The sequence below is a fragment of the Haliotis rufescens genome, unplaced genomic scaffold, assembly GCF_023055435.1.
Source record: "Haliotis rufescens isolate VD_foot unplaced genomic scaffold, xgHalRufe1.0.p SCAF_13, whole genome shotgun sequence".
NCBI classification, from domain to species: domain Eukaryota; kingdom Metazoa; phylum Mollusca; class Gastropoda; order Lepetellida; family Haliotidae; genus Haliotis; species Haliotis rufescens.
Window position 1 is genome coordinate 24,119,568 of NW_025963813.1, and position 27,000 is coordinate 24,146,567.

At 40.4% G+C, this 27,000-nt stretch overlaps 1 protein-coding gene across 6 annotated transcripts in view; it reads right to left on the reverse strand.

Moving 5' to 3' along the window:
• LOC124127082 overlaps positions 1-27,000 on the reverse strand; it is an 81,559-nt gene that overhangs the window by 29,501 nt on the left and 25,058 nt on the right. The window contains exon 1 of one of the 6 annotated variants that reach the window (XM_046490530.2): positions 12,743-13,322. The exons of 2 other annotated variants lie outside the window; for them this stretch is intronic. In XM_046490530.2, the coding sequence (XP_046346486.1) occupies positions 12,743-12,808 (66 nt within the window). In that variant the 5' untranslated portion in view covers positions 12,809-13,322. Of the gene's footprint in view, positions 1-578; positions 709-1,433; positions 1,477-2,193; positions 2,348-12,742; positions 13,323-27,000 lie in introns of those variants that run through there. 3 more of the 6 variants (XM_046490532.2, XM_046490531.2, XM_046490533.2) reach the window with 3 other exon arrangements.

The following is a 27,000-nucleotide window of genomic DNA, read 5'->3' on the forward strand; positions in this document are numbered from 1 at the left end:
TGACACATGTCAAACATTTGGTTCACTTTCTCTCTAACAGCATGGGGTAAAATTATGCAATGTGAATAAACGTCTCTTTAAATATTAAGACCTCCTTGGTAGGGTATGTTATAGCACACCCGCACAACCATCTCCACCTGTCACAGTACCTCAGCACGCACACACCATAGCAACTTGGCAAGTCAAACCATAAGAACCACAATGAGTCACGACGCTTTAACATACACGTACTAGTATTTGGGTATAAATATGAACATGGGGAAATTCATGAAATAAATGAACTCATACAACTTTCACCCAAAAATACTAAAATAGGCAAAACCTGCCTCAAAAACGATAGGTGAAAAATGTACTTTGAAAAGGCATGTAATAGAGGCAGCATAAAAGCCATTATACATTGTATATTTACTATCTGCACGTTCTTCGTCAAATATACTACACACCTCCATTTATTCTTGGGAAACTGCAAATTTGACACTACTAAATATTTATTGTATGGTATTAAAACCGATGTCGACATCAACAACAAATATTCACATGTAATACTATCATACAACACAAGGCTTGTCAGTACTCACATTGCACGTATCAGCTGTAAACGCGTAACAACAGTAAAGGGCGTCGGTATTCTCCTCACGTCATGAGGCCATGGGAAGAATTATCGGGGAATGAAGTAACATTTAACAAAAGCTGTGTCACGTTGGGGAAGACGGAGTATGCGGAGTGCGTGTTTTATCAGCAGCACGATTACCGTGGACTGCCCATGGTTCACTGCCCCAGACGAAGGTCGCTACCCAAAACCGGTCAAATGTTTCCATCAATAGAGAACGAAGCCGGCGCCACCCATTGAGCTTGACACAAATCCCCTATGCCTGCTGGGCCCGCCCCAGCCCCCACCCCTCCCCCGTGTTTACACTGCTCCCCATTCTATACGCACACTTCACGCTACAGTGATTTTCAAATAAGACATCGTATTCAGTTTTCAAAGAGGGAGGGGAGCCGCCGTATTGTCTTGATAACAGTTAACAGGTGTGAGTAACACCTTGGATAAGGCCGATGTGTATCACGTAGGAACCTAATGTTTGCGTAAAAAACTTACCCTTTGGCTGACATTAACCTTGTCACTTGTCAAATTGTTCTGCAAGATTATAATGTTGTACTTTGCGCCCACTTAGCTTCCCCTTGCCATCACGTATCATTCCAGTATGTGTTTATAAGCAACGTCAATAAATAATATTAATGCACGTTTTACAATTTCGCTTTGGTATCCTGAATGAATGTTTGTCTCCAACCCACTAGGTTTGGTATATTCATTGATGCAACAATTGATTTTTCTCTATTATTTTCGTTGACCCAAGGTTTTATACGCATTTTTTATCAGAAGGCGTAAGATTCACACACTGCCTGGTACTACCATTGCATTCATAACATACCTGTTTAATAAACACCTGAACGTCACTCGACATGATGAGGACCAAGGCTGGAACCATGAACAACATATCGTAGATTAATAATGCAAGAACTTACAGGACGTGAAACGCTGATGTATGCAACCGGAGCACCATCTTGTGAAACATGACACACATACACACACTGATGCGCCGAGGAGAAATATGTCTTCCCGGTTACTATGGCAACATTTCAGATACGACCGATATTCATATTTTAGGAAGTGTTGTGTCTCTACTGTATGGGTTTCTTTTCCACCCAAACATTGATTTTCTGAGTGATAACTATTGACAAATTAGAGTGGGGGAGGGAGGAGGGGGAGCAAGCTGTGATTAAACGGCACGTAAACAAAGCACCAGAACCCCACCGATGGAATTTTACGTTGTTATACTTGAAAATATTTCTGGAATCGACGAATCATTTCCAAACGGTAAGTTGTGGATGTACGCCTACGATCGTCCTTTTGTCTCTCAGTTGGATTGTCTGTAGCACTTGAAACAATGAGCATCCTTCAGGTCGGCACAGCATGTATATCACCAGCGGGCCAGCCCCTGCTACAACAATACCCTCGTTGTACATGTTGTCTTTGTATAGACCAGCCATCTTGCCGAGCAGTCGGAGGGAGCTAACGGTTGTATCTCGCTTTTAGTGCTGCCCCAATCGATATCCAAGACGATAGTTGATGGTCATTTTGACGAAACGAATATAAAAGCAAACTGGCAAGATGACTGAGTAATACCTTACCTTTTCCACGGAGAAGAGTACTTAGTTTGCATCTAAACATTTCCCTCTATCCAGGCATCTTTAGTAATCCCCACTCCGTGTTTTCAATACGAGGCAATGCTTGAAGCATACACCAGCTTCCGGTTTCCATGTAGAAGGAGTCAATAGGCAGCCTGTGCACATGGCGGAGGCGCTACACGTATGGGGCGGTAGGCCGTACTCACAATTGTACCGCTCACTAAAATTTCATATTATCTCACAAATCCAGTGTATGTTGGGGGAGGTTTTTTGCAGATGTGTTATCAAAGCCGGATTAATGTATGTATTCACTGATAATTCAGAGACACGCAAAGTGATGCGAGATCTCGTCTAGTTATACAAATCTGTATTTTAATGTATTTGTATTATCACAATGGCTGACAGGGATAGATGCGCCTGACAAGGCAACCAGTCATCGGATATTCATGTTGACAACGGGAGAAAGGTAACTATCTGTTACCACTAACTACTTCCAGTTGCCTTGTACTGGCATGCCGACACAGAGTGTCAACATGTACTTGAATGTTGAAGTGAATGTTGTATCGGCTATTGATATGCTGACCTACGTGTTGTCTCTCTTTACATTCCGTGAATGACCTATCATACATACCCACCCGAAATATCTAGAATGTTTTATGCTGTACAATGCGTGACACTCAGATAAAACTCCTCTTTTCGACATGTCACTAAACTTCTATGGATATGCTTTGAAACTACGCGGAACCAAACTTCAATGAATCAGTGTAGTTTGACGTCATAGATTAGCGTTGTTGAATTGCGCAACTACAAGTCGCCACAATACTTGCAGGGCACTTAGCTCGGCCAAATTGGCTATCCCGGTCGATATGACTAAACTCATTTAAATAAAAATCTGTGTGTGAGTTCAAATTGATATATTTGCATGTACCAATCTAGATTACGATTGCCCTAATTGCACTCACAACGACGTCTGGACAAGATACCAACTTGTGGAGTACATGTCTTATAATTGTAATTGTACGTTTACGAGCTGACCGGTTTCTAGCAAGGACACACGGGGATATGTCAGTACAAGTGTTTGTCACCCCGTCTCACAATAGCTGTGCGTCGGTGATACAAGTGTTTCTGAAACACGGACGTATTGTGTGGTGATCCCAACACACTGGCCCCGGGTATTATTAATAATATCACTTACAGGATGCGACAGAAGGCCTTGGTGTACAGTTCAACCACAGCCACAACTATTATTTGTTAATCGATATTGATCACGTGTGTCATCGTACGCAAATGATTGTGCTTATTTGGATACAAAGGAATCTTCAGGCATATATTGTGTAATATGTAACGATTTTCTTAACGGACAACTTATTACCCAAGTCATCACGTATATGCAGAGGTCTTCTCGTATAAACCACCTATCCCAATACTCATAAACGAAGGTGAGTAAAATATCAAGAACATGGCATTGCCATTACTATTCTCCATTCGAAGCTGTCCGTATACTTTCGCTATTGAGATGCAGAAATTAATTGTGCTGCTCAGAACTTGCAAGTCCCCACGCTGATAGGCATCTTAGAAAGGTTTTTGGAACTTTGAAGGAGAGAGAGCGAATGGCAATACACTATGTTTAATGAGCGTGAAATACTTCATTGGACAGTACCAGGTGAATCTGAACTTTAGGCAAACGGAAAGTGTACTTATCCACTGACACTGTTTCTTCACTATTCCATACGCCGAATGGCATCTTGCAATTAGTATTTGTGGACAAAAAAATAGCATTTCTGTTAATGTGGTACAATATTTTGCATTTCCAGATATTCCGACTTACGCATGCCCAATCGACGAATTTGAGGCACATGCCTATCTCAGACGTCAGACACCTTCACAGACATACTTATATCATACCTTGAATTTTATTACTCGACAGCAGTTTATCATGGTGAGTATATACACTGAGGCAACATATGCATGGTACATGACAAGCACAGCCTACATTACAGCATATGTGACATAGGCAAAACGGGGTTGTATTTTTTGTGCAGAGAGGAAGAGTGTGAGTGAGTGAATTGTATTTAACGCCGCTTTTAACAGTATTCGAGTTATATCACGGTGTGTCAGCTTAATGTGTGAGGAAAGCCCGAGGTGATGCAGGTCTCGGGCGTTTACCACTTCGGCACGGGTATGGTGCTGACAAACCTAGAAACATAATCAGGGCGAACCGGGATTCGAACCCACAATCATTGGTTTCTGGCGTGCCCAAGGGACGCAACTCTGTACAGTGAATCGCGGCGCCTTAGACGACTGGGCCACCCCATGCCCCCGCAGAGAGGAAGATGTGACTGACAGCAGCAACACAGGTATACACTGAGTATGACACGACGTCGATGCAATTCAAATTCTGGTGTCTCCAACCAACACATATAGACCGGGTGATCGGCAGTACAGTTGTCGCCCGGTATAGTTGCACGCTGTTCAGCACATCACGTGTTTCATGAATTCCACTTGCCCTTAATTTCCACAGCGTCGAACACATGATTAAAGTGAAAAAGAAAGCGAAGGGATAATTGGAGAAATATACATACATTGAGGCAGTACGAAGTCTACATACATTGAGACATACATTGAGGCAGTACGAAGTCTAAATACATTGAGGCAGTACGAAGTCTACATACACTGAGGCAGTACGAAGTCTACATACATTGAGGCAGTACGAAGTCTACATACATTGAGGTAGTACGAAGTCTACATACATTGAGGCAGTACGAAGTCTGAATACATTGAGGCAGTACGAAGTCTACATACATTGAGGCAGTACGAAGTCTACATACATTGAGGCAGTACGAAGTCTACATACATTGAGGCAGTACGAAGTCTGCATACATTGAGGCAGTACGAAGTCTACATACATCGAGGCAGTACGAAGTCTACATACATTTAGGCACTACGAAGTCTGCATACATTGAGGCAGTACGAAGTCTGCATACATTGAGGCAGTACGAAGTCTACATACATTGAGGCAGTACGAAGTCTACATACATTGAGGCAGTACGAAGTCTACATACATCGAGGCAGTACGAAGTCTACATACATTGAGGCAGTACGAAGTCTACATACATTGAGGCAGTACGAAGTCTACATACACTGAGGCAGTACGAAGTCTACATACACTGAGGCAGTACGAAGTCTACATACATCGAGGCAGTACGAAGTCTACATACATTGAGGCAGTACGAAGTCTACATACATTGAGGCAGTACGAAGTCTACATACACTGAGGCAGTACGAAGTCTACATACACTGAGGCAGTACGAAGTCTACATACATTGAGGCAGTACGAAGTCTACATACATTGAGGCAGTACGAAGTCTACATACATTGAGGCAGTACGAAGTCTACATACATTGAGGCAGTACGAAGTCTACATACACTGAGGCAGTACGAAGTACATTCGGCAGCAGCTGTTCCAGAACATTATAATTTGGATTCTCGAATGTGTCACGCTAGTGACCTATAATTTCTTATTTTGTTGTACGTAGATCGATACCATGCACTTACACTGGTATTTCATATTGATAAGTGATAAATGATAAGGCTGTGGGTGCCTTTTATTTTGTGTTTGTGACCGTGATACTTAGGCTATCATTTCAAAAATATCGCATTAAAAAACAACTGAACGCAATATATGTGTTATACCCAATCTGTGCAACTGCCCGTTGCGTGCTCTGGGCGGGCCGTTTGCCCAATGGGTTCAATCGGTAATATAGCTTACCCAATGCATGCAACGGACATAGACGTGTGTGAGTTTTTAAAATCTTATTCACAGAAGCCAAAAGGACAAAGTTATTTTATAAGGATCTATTCACCGAGTTATTTTACAAAAACCCGTTCACTGAATTGTTTTCACACACGGATGCTTCAACATTATCCTAAATTACGATTTATATGGTTCCTTAACTACTGTAAAACACAAATAAAATACGGCTCGAAAATAATACGTCTGACCAAATGTAGACTTTAATGCGCACCAAATAAACGTCAACCATTATTATTTATTTTTAAATCACTAAACGATGATCTTCCCTGAACTATATCGACTCCAAGAATTGTGTGTCCTGCTCACAAGCATGTGTTGGGTTGTATAATTGACACACAGTACACTGTTTTGATAGCAATTTACCTGAATGAAACAAGGCATCCTTTTAAAAGGTGATCATTGTATTGCGTTTAGTTACAATTAGTTTCTCCATCTTAGAGAGATGTTTTGATAACGTAAACAAGTTCACCTTTCATCTAAATGCACTGTTTCCCTTTGATCATCACCGAATCATTAGTAAAGGCTTTGTGACAACTAGTTATGTTTTGTCTTATTTTTACAAACATTCTGATGGTATATTATTTTCAAAAGGTTAAACTAATACAATTGCGGCACAAATAGTTTTATCTTTGATATGAAAAACATTACGTTAATTATATCTACTCAAATTGAGAGAGTGTGTTAAAACCATATGATAATGCTTGTTAAAACTACCATAACCGTTAAAGTATACGTATAAGTTCTGGCCAAAAAAATGTTATTTCTCACCAAGGAAACATTAGTAGAGTTAATCAGACACGCACACACTGAAACTCTCCATGGTGGTGAGAAGACGCACAAGAAACCGTTAGTCAAGTATGCCAATATCCCCAGAAGCTTGATATCCTGTGTAAAATGTGACAATACCAATTTCAATTGCTTGCTTTGGGCAGAACAATTACCTGCCCATTGCATGAAATGAGCAAGCTGGTTGCCCATATCGTGAAATATTTGGAGATTTGTTTTTACTCACAACTGTTGCCTATTGCACCCAATGAGCAGATAATCGCTTGCACATTGCGTGCATTGGGCAAGCTGTATTGTCAACAGCACGCATTGGGCAAACGGCCTCCCCAATGCACGCAATGGGCAGTTGCACAGATTGGGTGTAACATATGGAAACGGACATGTAGAAATACAATCTGAAAGAGCAACCATCTAGCCATATTTGCTATGCCACTTTAAACCATATGAGTGTGATTAATCCTGTCCTGCAAACAGGGTATACCACACCTGTCACGGAGCAAAACGTCACTGGCGTATTCACAAGATTATAGGCAAGGTCACGAATGTTTCAATGATTCTATCAATACTTCACGAGAATATCTTCGAATATCAAAATAATATTTCAAGGTTGATATTGATACGAATATTGATTCACGACTGAGATACAAATCAATACAAGTAACAGATCAATACAAATACTCTTATTAGAAGTTATATTGCCACCTTAAAATGTGTTCAGTCAGAAATGGGGAAGAAATATCTTTGGTGCACTCATTCCAGATTTACGAAAGATAAAATTATTATTGCCAAAGATTAAAAGCCCCCAGAGCGTCGCTCGGTAACCACCGTTTCCCTACACAAGTTGGTTTTGCTGAAATGAAAAGGATGCCTTAGGAAGATCAAACGAAGCTGAATTATGAGAGCCACGCCGTTCCAATTTCTTCTGATCGAAATCAGAGCATCTGAAGCATACACGAATACACCCACAGCATGAAAAGCCGTTTTCAGATTGGAGACCCTTTCCTAACTACATTTATTACCTCTTCTGTTCTGGCATTTCATGAGCGTTGAGCTGTAGTTACACATAGTTGCACTGTTCCACTGTTGCAGCATATCTATGATGTCTAACTGTACATCTGAAAACACACTGTGTGTATGTACATCTCTACATCTGAATACACACTGTGTGTATGATGTCTATCTGTACATCTGAATACACACTGCGTGTATGATGTCTATCTGTACATCTGAATACACACTGTGTGTATGATGTCTATCTGTACATCTGAATACACACTGCGTGTATGATGTCTATCTGTACATCTGAATACACACTGTGTGTATGATGTCTATCTGTACATATAAATATACACTGCGTGTATGATGACTATCTGTACATATGAATACACACTGTGTGTATGATGTCTATCTGTACATATAAATATACACTGCGTGTATGATGTCTATCTGTACATATAAATACACACTGCGTGTATGATGTCTATCTGTACATCTGAATACACACTGTGTGTATGATGTCTATCTGTACATCTGAATACACACTGCGTGTATGATGTCTATCTGTACATCTGAATACACACTGCGTGTATGATGTCTATCTGTACATATGAATACACACTGCGTGTATGATGTCTATCTGTACATATAAATATACACTGCGTGTATGATGTCTATCTGTACATATAAATACACACTGCGTGTATGATGTCTATCTGTACATCTGAATACACACTGCGTGTATGATGTCTATCTGTACATCTGAATACACACTGCGTGTATGATGTCTATCTGTACGTATGAATACACACTGCGTGTATGATGTCTATCTGTACATATAAATATACACTGCGTGTATGATGTCTATCTGTACATATAAATACACACTGCGTGTATGATGTCTATCTGTACATCTGAATACACACTGCGTGTATGATGTCTATCTGTACATCTGAATACACACTGCGTGTATGATGTCTATCTGTACATATGAATACACACTGCGTGTATGATGTCTATCTGTACATATAAATATACACTGCGTGTATGATGTCTATCTGTACATATAAATACACACTGCGTGTATGATGTCTATCTGTACATCTGAATACACACTGCGTGTATGATGTCTATCTGTACATATAAATATACACTGGGTGTATGATGTCTATCTGTACATATAAATACACACTGCGTGTATGATGTCTATCTGTACATCTGAATACACACTGCGTGTATGATGTCTATCTGTACATCTGAATACACACTGCGTGTATGATGTCTATCTGTACATATGAATACACACTGCGTGTATGATGTCTATCTGTACATATAAATATACACTGCGTGTATGATGTCTATCTGTACATATAAATACACACTGCGTGTATGATGTCTATCTGTACATCTGAATACACACTGCGTGTATGATGTCTATCTGTACATCTGAATACACACTGCGTGTATGATGTCTATCTCTGTGCCTGAATACACACTGCGTGTATATCTATCTCTTTGCCTGAATACACACTGCGTGTATATCTATCTCTTTGCCTGAATACACACTCCGTGTATGATGTCTATCTCTGTGCCTGAATACACACTGTGTGTATGATGACTATCTGTACATCTGAATACACACTGCGTGTATGATGTCTATCTGTACATCTGAATACACACTGCGTGTATGATGTCTATCTCTGTGCCTGAATACACAGTGCGTGTATATCTATCTCTTTGCCTGAATACACACTGCGTGTATATCTATCTCTGTGCCTGAATACACACTGCGTGTATATCTATCTCTTTGCCTGAATACACACTGCGTGTATATCTATCTCTTTGCCTGAATACACACTGCGTGTATGATGTCTATCTCTTTGCCTGAATACACACTGCGTGTATGATGTCTATCTGTACATCTGAATACACACTGCGTGTATAATGTCTATCTCTGTGCCTGAATACACACTGTGTGTATGATGTCAATTTCTTTGCCTGAATACACACTGTGTGTATGATGTCTATCCGTTTTTCTGAATACACACTGCGTGTATGCTGTCCGTCTGCCTATCTGAATACACACTGCATGTATTATGTATATCTGTATACTAGTATCGGAGTCACAACTGTTTGTTTCATGTATTTCTACATTCAGCATACTTAAAGTCACATTTTGATCCTGCTAATGAAGGAATCCAGAGCTAAATAAAGACATCACAAAGAAATGTTTTGTTGTGCTTAAAGCCACGATTATCACCTTTTGTGTCGAAGCTTTCGGTTCAAATCGCCTACCCAACGTACTTCACATAATCTTGGATATTGTCTTTGGAATACCCGATCCGAATAAACTCTCTTTTCTTTTCCAGATCTTACTGAGAACCCCTGATACTGAGACAGAAACTTTATGCGTTTACTTGAATATCCGACTACGTTTATGGTACGACTAATTCCCCTGTGGCGGATTTTAAATTAGATTACAAAACAATCAGCATCAGCTAAACCGAAACCTGACACAAAATGACACTGTGGAGGATGACAGTTATCTCCCTTAGAATTAATGACCAACAACGTTGCGTGCTGTGTTCGGGTGCGAGTAACATTCCTGCCTATCGTCGTCGTCACAAGACGGATGGAGTTATCTCGCTTCGGTAATGAAATATAATGGTCTGCGTATGCTAAGGAAAGTTGCTTCCAGCATTATTCAAGTCCCAATCACTGTCAGGATCGTAAATAAGCGGCTTGTATGAGAGTAGAGGCAACATATTATGGGAGCTTCGAGGGATCCTCCTTGACCACGCGAGTAGTGGTTATTATAGAGCCAGTGTGAGGCAGCTGATCGATAACGTATCAAGTAGTCAACATTGTACACCGAGGAAGACGGGGCTGGAGACTGCAGGCACCATGGGTCAAAGTAGCAGGGAGGAGGGGCCATATTTGTCAACATCGCTGAAGGAAGTTAAAAGTCATGTTTGGAACAGGATATCCTCATTAGCAATCCAGTCTCGAACCAATCTATAATGCTTGTTTGGGGCTAATATGATAGGAAGTGCGATACGGGAGACCTGGTCAACAACATCTGATACTAAAGGATTTGATCAGGCACGGAAAGCAGGCTCTCGACCAGCAATGCTTTCAGGGGTGTTGTTGATATGCAGTGAATTCATTATAGAGTGTCATATGTTTGAAAGCCATCAACAAGAACAGTTCCATAATGATTATTGAATCTGTAACTGGAATGATTGTATGCTATCCACAATATCCTGCAATGGTCTGCAAAGCATTGTGATGCAATTTCATTGCAGCGATATCAACAATATAGATATCGCTTGATCTCACCCAAGCGATATCTCCTGTTGGAGCCAGTTTTGGATGATAAATATTTGTAGCATGCGACCTAAATAAACACGCCTTTAGAGAAAGAGAGAGAGAGAGAGAGAGAGAGAGAGAGAGAGAGAGAGAGAGAGAGAGAGAGAGAGAGAAAATCATTCTTGGAGAGAATCTTTTTATGTTTCATGTCCTTCAACATGTTTAGCCTCATCTCCCAGCGACGTGTTGTCGGTGACACGGTATTTTATTATGAACCAACTCTCTACAGTCATGTTTATCTGGTAAATGGCATGTACTAGCTGTGTGTGCACAGGGGCTGATAAGAGGGCAGGGTACGTGTCCTATTGCCTTTGGTGTAAACCGACACAGTTCTGTACAATGTACATCAGATGTGATAACAAGCGCTTCCTAGCAACTGAACATTGCCCGGAATGAGAGTGATTCACGTGAACACATGACACTGTGCGATCAATATCCTGCTGTGGGTTGTACGCTAACAATAGAATTTATATTGTCAATATTTTTGCATGACGCATATACGGTGACATCTGTGTTGATGTTGAGAATCCAGTGCATCAAAATGCCTCAAACATAACCATCACCTTAACTGCGAACTGACACTTCTTTGGCTAGCCTTTGTAATGGTATGGTCTGAGTGTTATATTAATGTGTTGAACTGCTGTGTTGTTGCCGAATTGTAATGTATTGTTCTCCTTATTCGTGCAGGTGGTATCGACTAAACAATCATCACAGCAATCGATGATACCATGAAGGCGACACGAGAACCTCACTGAATAATGTAAGCACATACTGCGGTAGTATTGTATCACTTAAGTTTGCATTATGCTGTGTGAAGGAACAGGACGGTTTGTGTTCTTTCAGTGCATTATAGTAACGGTATACGTGTAGACACATTGTGATTAGGGTCACACATCTTTTATTTAGCTTTGAATAGTGTTTGTTTAAAATGGGGGGTTTCTTGTTCGGTACCTGAATATATTGCATGAAATATACATATATCATAATGCAAGAAATATCTCAATACGCCATAACTACTGTACCTTGCTGTTTCTACATGTGGGCGTACTGAACTGAAATCAATTTACCTATGGACAGGTAAGAATGTTAATGTTGCGATGTACATGACTGCCATTGGTGCCTAGAAACACCGAGAAGTCACATCTTACAACACAGCCCGGGAAACCATTACTGTGATCCTTGTAGTTTAGTGTAACATACAAGTATTTTCTTTCGATCAACCATGATGGCGAATATATGAACCTGCAAGCCATCATATTAAAATATGTGTACGTGCATTTATATGTTGAGTCGTTAGTTCCATCGTGTTCAACACTATTGCATATGTCACAGTGCAAACTACACCTTCAAATGCGACCTCCATTTGTGTACAGCAATACAGCACGCACCTGCACCATTTCCACAAGGCGTTCTAGATACCATGCTAGATAACCGTGCCCACCATAGGCGACATCTGTGCGATGTGCCTGACAGCAGTCCTCCATTACTGTGGCGTTGTGTCGATTCATGACAAATACTGATTTACTTTTAAATGCACTAAACATCCTAAACCGTGCACACAAAGTGATACAGATATAGATACTTTACCTGTTGAAATGCGATGTGAAGTCGGTCAAAGGTGTGAGTGATGTTGTGAATCAGGGATTCCAGCATGCTAAATCCAGTAATAACAGACGAACACAATAGCTGGCAGATGTTAGGTAGCTAAACACTTCGGTCCATGATGACTGTTAGTTGGCGAGGCGCAGGGACCAGTGACACCAGCGGCCGTTAACACGTGTTGCCGTCGAGTGTTAGCACAACCTAAAGTGCAGCCCTTCTCTGGATTAGCCTCCTAAACTGTAGCCACCGAGCAAAAAATCGTTGCAATTTGTCGCTGATTGTGACTATGTAATTTGGTTCTGGCGTTGAACAGAATGAGATGTAAGTTTCGTTTCACTCCCAGAACAAGCGTAAATGAAATATCCCCATTAAGCCATTCGATTATCTGTGCAACCAACTGCGAGCGTTATAGTCGAGTGTGCGGACGGAGAGACGAGATGAAACACATCCAGCGTCTTGTGCACTGTGACAATCACGTCCAACGACAGATCAGCTACATACATCCGATTGTTGTTTTCCAACTTGTTGGGGATTCAAGTGTGCCCCTCTGACCTAAATGAATCAATTAACGTTTGTTGTAAGCAAACATTTTAATGGTATATTAGCACGGGATTTCCTCGCTGTTCAAACATACGTTTTGCTATAATCCATAAACCATTGCTGTCGCATCATCCACGCTCTGCCATCAACTTGGAAAAATCAATACAGATTCCAGTCCAATTTTCCACGGCCTGAAAACAGGTTGAGCAAAAACTACTCTCCGGGGAGATTAAAGAGAAGTTTGAAAGTATTTAGATTAAAACTCGCCGAATACAATGAGGCGGTTTCCTTGAATGCTGATGAGACAGGGGCTTATGCGGGCACATGACACGTCACCATGGTCATGGTACAGGGTGCGTCATGTGAGGAAGATCTCTTATGACGTCACAAGATGTTCGTTCTATTGAATTCTTCCATAAATTACTATTTTTGTGTATTTTATTCAAGTTAGTAAGCGTGACGTCACACGCGTGCACATCAGCGTTGTTCTATGTACGTGCATGTATGTCAGCAAGTTGAGGCAGTCAAAGAACAGTGCTCACGATAACAGGAATAACCATCACAAAAGGCTGGTCCTATTAACAGGTATACTAATGCAGTATTTGCAACAACAGTCCCACTGGTCAACGGTTACAGTTGAAAATGAAAGTGAGGCAGTGTCAGTTTGAAATAAGAGTTGTTTTCGTCAACACATACAACACGAAACAAGGAGGAAACTCCAAGATCCTTCCTTTTCCGAATATTGATTTGTCCAGAAATTGAAAAAAACGGATCTTTATAACAGCGAATACGTGTACACGAAGCACCAAAGGGCACCGTGCTATTTTTACCACGGACCTACGGCTGTTTGCCAGCTATCTTGTCCACGCTGTCGCAAACATTCCGTCTCAGTTTTAGTAGCGAAACCCTGATAACTTCCAATAATACCGTTATCGCTTAAACCACCTGTGTAATGAATGTTTCACATAAACCCCTGCTGCTGAGACATCAATCAGACAAGTGCCTTTACGTCCTCACAACAGCCAACAAACAATTGTCACCATCATATATTTATCAACATCAGATACTTATTTGTGATTCCTTTGCTCGTGGGTTTTAATACAAGATTCGACTTGATTGTTTGTCGGCTCATTACCTTTGCGGTTAGCTTTTAAAAAACCTGTATTTTTCGGGCTTTCCTCCCACATCTATCTGACACGCCGTGGTTAAACTGGAAAACTATTTAACTTATTCACAATGTGTCGATCCTTGAGTCAGTCAAGAATTTTGTTGATGTGTCAGGCATGAGGACCCAATGGTGATGACGGTTACTTACTCGACGTCTACAGGCTAACGACACATGGCACACTTTACTTTACTTCTTACAGGTTCAATGACGTCACAACACTCCGCGATCCTTTACTATGATTACACATTGAGTGTCAAAAAACGGACACTGACAGCTTGAATGTTGATGTATTTCTGATCAAAGGAAATATAATTTTAGATTGACATGCATGCTGCAATGGAATGAGTTTTAAGGGTTCCGATAACTATACTTGTCCCATGGGAATCGATATGCATGTATTATATCCACTCTCACGTCTTAATGTACAGGACATTTTGCGGTCTGTAAACCCCTTAATACTTACCTCTCACCTTAATGTCTTACTAAGCATCCCCACCCCTACATGATGTAACGTAATGGTATGTCCTGGTTGCCATGCGGTATTGTATGTATATATGTGCACATGAGGTAACGTAACGGTATGTCCTGGTTGCCATGCGGTATTGTATGTATATATATGCACATGATGTAACGTAATGGTATGTCCTGGTTGCCATGCGGTATTGTATGTATATATGTGCACATGATGTAACGTAAGGGTATGTCCTGGTTGCCATGCAGTATTATAAATATATATGCACATGATGTAACGTAATGGTATGTCCTGGTTGCCATGCGGTATTGTATGTATATGTGCACATGATGTAACGTAATGGTATGTCCTGGTTGCCATGCGGTATTATGCACAAAATATGATGTCATAATATGTTCTGGTTGCCATGCGGTATGATGCACATGGTGTAACGTCATGATATGCCTTGGTTGCCATGCGGCATCATGTACATGATGTAACGTCATGATATCTCCTGGTTGCCATGCGACATCATGTACATGATGTAACGTCTGATATGTCCTGGTTGCCATGGGGTATATTATACATGGTGTAACATCATGATATATCCCGGTTGCCATGCGGCATCATACACATGACGTAAAGTCATGATATGTCCAAGTTGCCATGCGGCATCATGCACATGATGTAACGCCATGATATGTCCTGGTTGCCATGGGGTATATTATACATGGTGTAACATCATGATATATCCCGGTTGCCATGCGGCATCATACACATGATGTAAAGTCATGATATGTCCAAGTTGCCATGCGGCATCATACACATGATGTAAAGTCATGATATGTCCTGGTTGCCATACGGTATTAGGTATATGGTGTAATATCATATGTCCTGGTTGTCATGCGGTATTAGGTACATGGTGTAACATCATGATATGTCCTGGTTGCCGTGCGGTATTAGGTATATGGTGTAACATCATGATATGTCCTTGTTGCCATGTGGCATTAGGTATATGGTGTAACATCATGATATGGCCTTGTTGCCATGTGGTATTAGGTACATGGTGTTACATCATGATATGTCCTTGTTGCCATACGGTATTAGGTACATGGTGTAACATCATGATATGGCCTTGTTGCCATGTGGTATTAGGTACATGGTGTAACATCATGATATGTCCTGGATGCCATACGGTATATATGCACATGGTGTAACATCATGATATGTCTTTGTTGTCATACGGTATTAGGTATATGGTGTAACATCATGATATGTCCTTGTTGCCATACGGTATTAGGTATATGGTGTAACATCATGATATGTCCTGTTTGCCATACGGTATTAGGTATATGGTGTAACATCACGATATGTCCTGTTTGCCATACGGTATTAGGTATATGGTGTAACATCATGATATGTCCTTGTTGCCATACGGTATTAGGTATATGGTGTAACATCATGATATGTCCTGGATGTCATTCGGTATTATCTACATGGTGTAAGATCACGATATGTCCCGGCTCCTGTATTGAACACTACATCTAACATGGTGTAACATCACGATATGTCTTAATTGCCATGTGGCATTATGTACATGATGTAACGTCATGATATGTCCTGGTTGCCATGGAGTATATTATACATGGTGTTAACATCATGATATATCCCGGTTGCCATGCGGCATCATACACACGATGTAAAGTCATGATATGTCTTGGATGCCATGCGATATTAGGAACATGGTGTAAGATCATGATATGTCCCGGCTGCTGTATTGAACACTATATCTAACATGGTGTAACATCATGATATGTCCTTGTTGCCATGCGGTATTAGGTACATGGTGTAACATCATGATATGTCCTGGTTGCCATACGGTTATAGGTACATGGTGTAACATCATTATATGTCCTGGTTGCCATGTGGTATTAGGTACATGGTGTAACATCATGATATGTCCTGGTTGCCATGTGGTATTAGGTACATGGTGTAACATCATGATATGTCCTGGTTGCCATGCGGTGTTAGGTACATGGTGTAACATAATATAACATATGATAACATAATGGTGCTGTGCTGGAGCAGGGTCATATATGGTACATTGTGAAACAGCATGGTACTTTTCCTTTATGGTACATGCTGTAAAGTCATGCCATATACTGGTTTGATGTCGTATATGGTTTATGCTGCAACGCCATAATATTTTGTAATTAATGCCGAGGTAATTATATATCCTTGCATTGTCCCTGTGAAGTGTTCTGCGTGTGACGCAGCCATACTTTCATGTGTAGATTTTAGTGCTGGCGTCCTGGTTCTAACGACGTAAATTTAAGGTTTTGTACATTAACTTGCGTTGAAAAAATCCAAACTAAACACTGGATACTAAAATGATGGTAATCGTTATGATAAATGTATTAGATAGCGCTTGTTCCAGGCGGTAGAAAACAGTTTCAAATACATGTCATCACTGCTATGTGGATATGCCGTCAGGACATCCAGAGAGTCATTATCCCACAGAACCCATGTGTGATAAGTGCCACCCATTTATCTCATGCTGAACAGATAGGAAACCCTTGCGGATAGTTCGCAGAGAGTTGCCAGAATAACAAAAGCTTTGCGACAGATAGTCTGTTCTATGCTATGTTGTATTTGGTAATAGTAGTGTTCGTTAAGCAAGGGCCCTCGTGGCGACTGTATCACACACGGAACCGCCTCAGGCGGCGCTACATCTGTCAGCGCAATGCTGTCACGCTGAGGCGAAACAAAAGTTTACCCTGTCATGTTTATAAAAATATCATTTCTTCAGCAACACTTACGCCTTTTATGCTAAGTAAAAGTTCCAATGAATTGTTTCTGAATATTCAAAATATTCAAATTTAATTATACTGACATGGATTTTTGGAGTTTCTAAAACTAGTACTGATTCGTGTAACACCCCCTCATACAGAGTATGATGCTGCATATTCTGTTGTAAATGGCTGCACCGAGAGCGAGCGCTATGTTCTTAGTTCTATATGAAATAGGTCCCTAGTCGAGATGCAGTTCAATGTATGTGATAAAGTCCTATACACACGGTGTCTTTCTGGGGGAACTTGCAATTGTGTCACTCGTGACGTGACGCGGATTCTGACCAATTCCATCAGTTGAATGAATTGAGGTTATTTCTCGTCAATGGGTGGGGATAGGCAATGAGAAAGCTTTAGAGCGTTCACACAATACAGAAAACCCGCCGCTGCCTTGTCGGCTGTGTACGTCATGCACGTCTGTATTGCACTGAGTTGAAGGGTCCATGTGTTATATATGTGCCATGTGACACCTCGTTGCACACCAATTGCTGCACCCCGCGGGGTATTTATCTCATGGGTTACGTCATAGCGTGGGTTAAGGTTCCTACACATGCCCTCCTGCATACATAGTATATACGCACGTAACCCATCACAGAAACAGTTATGAATGATTCGTGTCGGTCTTGCTCATATGAGACACCCATTTCTGACACCAGCTTCCCTTTGAGTGTTACTGCTTTATACATATGTATAACCATAAATATTCTCAAAAGTGTGTCATAGCGGCCGATTCATGAGAACCATTATCTGAATGAACATTAAATTCCAAAGGCTAATTACCCTGTAGCCACGAATCACTTAATTGCCATTACTTATAAGATTCCACCTTGTTAACACCCTTCACCGTTGTTTTGTACATTTACTGTCAGCCGATCTGAAGGAGTTGTGTAATTATGTCACTTCACATCAATTACTGTTGACATAGACGAAGGTCTCAACCTTGCATACAGAGAAAACTTCATTACAGGAAGAATCAACATAACTACTGGCTACTCTGTACTTTGAAATATGATATGCAAATGCAAATGTGTGTTTGATCTTTGTAAAGATACTGATATAAAAGATTAAGTCTGAGCAGTTGATGTAGACAAGAATATTTCCTATGTAATAATGGTTTAATTGCCACTGTTGCGTCACTGCGTCCCTCCTTTTGACCCCACACAATCTGCTATGTGCTTTCATGAAACCATGACGCACAGGTGCTTGCCGCCACAAGATTGTATTGTCAATGGCTGAAGGTAGAGCAAATTAAATGACTGTCTCCGCTGATTTACGTTCCTTTATCACGTGATATACCTTGACCTAGGGTCAGGTAGACCCTGTGCGTTATGTAAGTTACAATCCTTACAATGGACGGTTTCCTTCACCGTCATTTATATGATAATCCTGCGTTATAATTTCTAAGTAACTACAGTCCACGACCGAAACATTGCTACAGAATTACAATTTCATTCAATCTTGGAAATTAAAAAATGATTTATTCATGACTAGTTGAGTCACACGCAAGGGGATTGGTTCAACTCGAACACAGTGCCGTGATGATTGTACTATAATGGTAACACTGGTGGGACAGCAAGCCTCACATATCTAAAGGGGGGTTTGAATACATGTAAAGAGATTGAAGTAGTTCAAAATAAAGCCTGTTGACTATTTCTAGGAGTAAAAAAGAATGCAACCCTTATTGCTATGAGAGGTGATATGGGATGGGGCTCTGTGAAGGTCACACAACTTACTGAATGTTTTTGGTTATATTTTATACTATATATAATATGCCTCATTCGCGTATCCCCTATTTTGTTCACAAATGGTCTTCTAAGAAATTACAGTCCTGGGATAAAAGATTTCTTAAGGTCATTTTAATGTGGACTTCTTATTGAGATCGGGTTTGACTATGAAACAATGCATCGCTCATGTTAGAAATGCTCTCACTTCTGATGATAACGATAAATGGCTTGCCGCTGTATTGGATGACAGAAATAAACCAAACGGAAACAAATTACGAACTTATAGAACTTATAAATGTTTTCCTGATGTCGATTTTTATGTCAAGAATGTTAAGTTCAAGGATCACAGAAGGAGTTTAGCCTCTTTTAGATGCGGTAATCTACCACTGCATATTGAAACCGGCCGATACTCCGAGCCTCCCACACCTTTGTCTCAAAGAATATGTATATATTATATTTACTCTAATGAACACGATGCTCCCCCCATTTATATTGAAGATGAATGTCATTTCTTAATCGAATGTAACTTTTATGATGATTTACGTTTTGATCCTTCACAAGAAGCTCTTGCTATTAACAGAGTTTTTTAAATTTAGGCAGCTCAGACAAATTGATTGTTATTATGCAAGTAAAACACCACTCTCAAGTAAAACACCACTTTTATTTTTATAAGTATTGTTTATTTATTTATTTATTTATTTATTTATTTATTTATTCACTATGGATACACTTGTATTTCAATGTGTTTCATAATCCTAATAAGGCTGGATGTACAAGCTTTTGTTTTTGAACTCATATTATGCCAAATGTTTTTTACCATGACGGCTTGTGCGTGTGACACAAAAATAAACATCTCTCTCTCTCTCTCTCTCTCTCTCTCTCTCTCTCTCTCTCTCTCTCTCTCTCTCTCTCTCTCTCTCTCTCAATACAAATGGATCAACGTTGTTTGCTATGTTAAATCCTCTGTAAATGTCATCTTTAATTCGAAGGTATGTCCAAATATGGTCATTAGGACTATACAGGAATGTATGTGTGAAGAAGACACGACAAGAAGTTAAATATGATCACGTTTATCTCACATGAACTTAATCTTCGTAATGAGATTGAGACAACACTCCCAAGAATGGCATAGTTTAACATATTAACGGTTTTCATATCTTGGACATATAACACGCAGTTACATCTGCACCCAGTATCAATGAAACCCCACTCGTCGTTACATCAGCAACAAGTATCAATGAAACCCCACTCGTCGTTACAACATCACTCAGTATCAATGAAAACCCCTCGTCGTTACAACAGCACTCAGTGTCAATGATAACCCCTCATTATTACAACATCACTCAGTGTCAATGATAACCCCTCGTCGTTACAACAGCACTCAGTGTCAATGATTACCCCCTCGTCGTTACAACAGCACTCAGTGTCAATGATAACCCCTCGTCGTTACTACAGCACTCAGTGTCAATGATAACCCCTCATCATTACAACATCACTCAGTGTCAATGATAACCCCTCGTCGTTACAACAGCACTCAGTGTCAATTATAACCCCTCATCATTACAACAGCACTAAGTATAAATGATAACCCTTATCATTACAACAGCACTCAGTGTCAATGATAACCTCCTCATCATTACAACAGCACTAAGTATCAATGATAGCCCCTCGTCGTTTCAACAACACCAATTATCAATGATATCCCCTCGTCGTTACAACAACACCAATTACCAATGATATCCCTCGTCGTTTCAACAACACCAATAACCAATGATATCCCCTCGTCGTTACAACAGAATCAAGCACGAATGATATCCCCTCGTCGTTTCAACAACACCAATTACCAATGATATCCCCTCGTCGTTTCAACAACACCAATTACCAATGATATCCCCTCGTCGTTACAACAACACCAATTACCAATGATATCCCCTCGTCGTTTCAACAACACCAATTACCAATGATATCCCCTCGTCGTTACAACAGCATCAAGCACAAATGATACTCCCTTCGTCGTTAGAAAGCTGGTCCAGCGGTTTTGAAGTTTGTGAACTTAATCGAAAGTAAATAAGGAAGAAATTCTCTTGGTAAAGTTAAGTGTGTCTGTGGCGGAGAGCAGTGAGGCTAAAGCAGTGTACCAATCTGCTTGTTAATATCAAAGGATTAGACTGAATAAAACGTCCCCGATCTGATAATCTCAATTCAATTTGCATCGACTTTTACCGGCACTTCTCGGCAGGCTTTAAACATTGCCGCATCGGTCGTACTTTACTTTAATACCGTCAATCGCAATTCAGTAATGGTGTCGAGGCTAGAGAAACCTACAAAATACCAGGAGCTGAGAACAAGCTGAAAGTATTTAGCAGTCCACTGCAGTTTTCTGTGGCTGTAGAAGATTGAGTGGCCATGTTGCACAACTCTCACACACGGACGGACGGACACACATACAACCACGTACACACACACACACACACACACACACACACACACACACACACACACACACACACACACACACACACACACACACACACACACACACACACACACACATATATATATATATATATATATATATATATATATATATATCACTATATATATCACTATCCATAGCCAATCCTTGTTATTTAATTTGTCCCTTGAACAAAGCACGTTCCCATCATAATGGAAGGTAGCTAATGTAATGCCTTTGAACAAAAAGGGAGATAAATCCAACCCTTCCAACTACATGCCTATTTCACTGTTATCTTGTCATGGGAAATTTTTTGAAAGACTTTTTTAAAAGAATGTATAATTACTTTCTGGTGAATAAACTACTTTCCAAATATCAATCGGGATTAATGCCAAACAATTGTACTACTAAATATTTTTGTATGATATTCTGTGATGTTTCTAAGGCATTCGACAGGTAGTTATCTGTCATCCCGTTGCCAAAGAGTATTTATTAATGGTAGTTTATCAAGTAAAAAAATCACCAAAGCAGGGGTCCCACAGGGCTCTGTACTGGGTCCGTTCCTATTTCTAGTTTAAATAAATGATATTACTGATCAGCTTCAAAATATTACTAGGTTATTCGCCGACGATACACGTATAGGAACTTCATCTACTGATATGGTCGTAATTGAAGACAGACTAAATCAAGACCTTCTCTCTCTCAAGCACATGGCTTGTAAATTTTAATCCAACCAAGACAAAATACATGTAAGTCACAAACAGGTACAGGATTATCCAACTATTTGCTATGCTAACAGTGCCATTGAACATGTAGAAACCCACAAACATCTGGGGGTCACGTTTTCTCAAGATACGAAATGGACTGTACATTTTTCAATTATTGCTAGGTCAACAGCGAAAATGGTTTCGGCTATGCGTAAACTTAAATATAAATTAAATAGATATAATCTGTCAAAATCTATCGGACATTTATAAGAACAATTCTGGAATACTCATCAGAAGTATGGGACAACTGTTCTGCTTCTAACGAAAATAAACTTTAATTAATACAACTTGACGCTGCCAGAATTGTGACAGGTTTTACCAAATTTGCCTCGAGAGAAAGTATATATTTCGAAACCGGCTGGCTACCACTAAAAGAGAGACGAAAAATTAAAAAAACTTACAACAGTGCACAAAATAATGATAAATGAATGTCCCTCATATCTAAATGGTTTGTTACCCCACAATAGATCAGCTGCTTCAAATTATAACATACGTAACAAACAGAACATGACTGTACCTTTTGCCAGAACAAGTACATTTCAGAAATCATTTATAATAGACTCTTTAAAACAACGGAATTCACAAAATAAAAATATTGAAAATATTATCTCTATAGCTGAATTAGAAACAAAAATTTATCCAAATGTTTTTAAATCTCCATATTATTTCAGTGTTGGAAAGCGTCAAATTAATATTATCCACACAAGACTTAGATATAGATGTAGCAATCTAAATGATGATTTATTTAGGGTTAATTTGTCAGACACTATTTCTTCCCCATGCGAAAATGCTTTTCACTATTTTCTTGAATGTAAAAAAATATTCTTTAATAAGACAATCTTTGTTTATCAACATTAGAAATATAGGGACTCAGCCAAATTTAGAAAAAAAAATTAGTGGTAACAAAAATCTTTCCGAAGAACAAAATAACTTAATTTTTAAATATGTCCATCAATTTATTGTAGAAACAAACAGATTTTAAATTGTATCTTAATATAACAAGAAGTATCACAAGAATTATATTTCACGAGCTACTTTCAAATTATCTTGATTTTACATGTGACTTGCACATATAATATATACATGGTTGTTTCAACACAAAAATTCTTAGTTATATTTATATAATTCATTTTGTTCTTTTTTTTATTAGTTTGGGTATTCGTTATGACTTTGATTTTGATGTAAAACAATAGCATTCCATGTAACTATCACAGCTTAGTTACATTCTATATTGCCCGCCCTTCACATAAATTTTAAATGTCTATTAGTTTATTAACTACATTGTTATTTTATAAATATATCATGTACCATTGTATACCAAAAATGTAAATTCATCATATGTATATATGTATATGTATGTGTGAGTGTATGTAGGTATATGTGTTTGTGTGTAATACTGTACATATATGAATATGTGTGTGTTATTATATTTTCTAAGTACTTGTAATTCCTATGCACTGTACACTCATTACTAACATACCACAATGTAATGAAATGGTAAGTGTGTCACTTGTACCTAATCCATTTGATTTTCCGCAATAAAATATGTTTAAATCAAACACACACACACACGCACACACACGCGCACGCACACACACACACACACACACACACACACACACACACACACACACACACACACACACACACACACACACACACACACACACACGCACGCACGCACGCACACACACACACACACACACTACCCATCTCTTTCTACTACCCCCTTCACACAAACACAATCACACAAACTAAAACACACACGCACGCACACCTTTTAATGGCAGGTGTGCACTCTGCCTTGCATCTATTCGGTTTCAATTACGCTGGTACTTCCACACTTATCGATCAATGAGAATGATAACATTCTGCCTCTGAATCAATGTAATCTCACTGTAGCTCGTGCTCAAGTGCCAAAAGCGTTATATTCTCGCAGACGACAATGGAGCCGTTTCCCGCCATTTTGCCCAGTCCGGCATCTTGGTTCGCGATACAGTTGCCAGCGCATTCGTTGAGGCTGCGTGACGCTTCTGCGATCTTCAAGACCTACAAATCCCATTTGCATCACGAATTCAATTATTCGGCGCAAGGTTTGGCGTGAACCTATCGTGCTTGATCCGCAGATGCCCCACACCATCCTAGCTACAGCTCCTTTTCAGGCCACGTTTGGTGCGTCAAATCGATCGGTACTGCAGGCTGCTTTAAGGAGGATTTTTATTTCGAGAATACGTCATGAAATGAAACGCGCTGCGTGAATAGACTACCAGACATACACAGAATGAAGACCGGGACTTACCAGCAAGAGTACACCACAAGGAATACACAGGCTGTAGACCGCGGCTTACCAGCAAGAATACACTACCACACATACACAGGCTGTAGACCGTGCCTTACCAGCAAGAATACACTACCAGACATATACAGGCTGTAGACTGTGCCTTACCAGCAAGAATACATTACCAGACATACACAGGATGTAGACGGCGCCTTACCAGCAAGAATACACTATCAGACATGCACAGGCTGTATACAGTGCCTTACCGGCAAGAATACACCACCAGACATACACAGGCTGTAGACCGGGCCTTACCAGCAAGAATACACTACCAGACATACACAGGCTGTAGACCGTGTCTTACCAGCAAGAATACACCACCAGACATACACAGGCTGTAGACCGCGACTTACCAGCAAGAATACACTACCAGACATACACATGCTGTAGACGGCGGTTAACGAGCAAGAATACACTACCAGACATACACAGACTGCAGACCGTGCCTTACCAGCAAGAATACACTACCAGACATACACATGCTGTAGACCGTGCCTTATCGGCAAGAATACACTACCAAACATACACAGGTTGTAGACCGTGCCTTACCAGCAAGAATACACTACCAGATATACACAGGCTGTAGACCGCGACTTACCAGCAAGAATACACTACCAGACATACACAGGCTGTTGACCGTGCCTTACCAGCAAGAATAAACTACCAAACATACACAGGCTGTAGACCGTGCCTTACCGGCAAGAATACACCACCAGACTTACACAGGCTGTAGACCGCGACTTACCAGCAAGAATACACTACCAGACATACACATGCTGTAGACCGCGGTTAACCAGCAAGAATATACTACCATACATACACAGACTTGCAGACCGTGCCATACCAGCAAGAATACACTACCAAACATACACAGGCTGTAGACTGTGCCTTACCAGCAAGAATACACTACCAAACATACACAGGCTGTAGACCGTGCCTTACCAGCAAGAATACACTACCAGACATACACAGGCTGTAGACCGTGCCATACCAGCAAGAATACACCACCAGACATACACAGGCTGTAGGCCGTGCCTTACCAGCAAGAATACACTACCAGATATACACAGGCTGTAGACCGTGCCTTACCAGCAAGAATACACTACCAGACATACACAGGCTGTAGACCGTGCCTTACCAGCAAGAATACACTACCAAACATACAGAAGCTGTAGACCGTGCCTTACCAGCAAGAATACACACTACCACACATACACAGGCTGTAGACCGTGCCTTACCAGCAAGAATAAACTACCAAACATACACAGGCTGTAGACAGTGCCTTACCGGCAAGAATACACTACCAGACATACACAGGCTGTAGACCGGGCCTTACCAGCAAGAATACACTACCAGACATACACAGGCTGTAGACCGTGTCTTACCAGCAAGAATACACCACCAGACATACACAGGCTGTAGACCGCGACTTACCAGCAAGAATACACTACCAGACATACACATGCTGTAGACGGCGGTTAACGAGCAAGAATACACTACCAGACATACACAGACTGCAGACCGTGCCTTACCAGCAAGAATACACTACCAGACATACACATGCTGTAGACCGTGCCTTATCGGCAAGAATACACTACCAAACATACACAGGTTGTAGACCGTGCCTTACCAGCAAGAATACACTACCAGATATACACAGGCTGTAGACCGCGACTTACCAGCAAGAATACACTACCAGACATACACAGGCTGTTGACCGTGCCTTACCAGCAAGAATAAACTACCAAACATACACAGGCTGTAGACCGTGCCTTACCGGCAAGAATACACCACCAGACTTACACAGGCTGTAGACCGCGACTTACCAGCAAGAATACACTACCAGACATACACATGCTGTAGACCGCGGTTAACCAGCAAGAATATACTACCATACATACACAGACTTGCAGACCGTGCCATACCAGCAAGAATACACTACCAAACATAC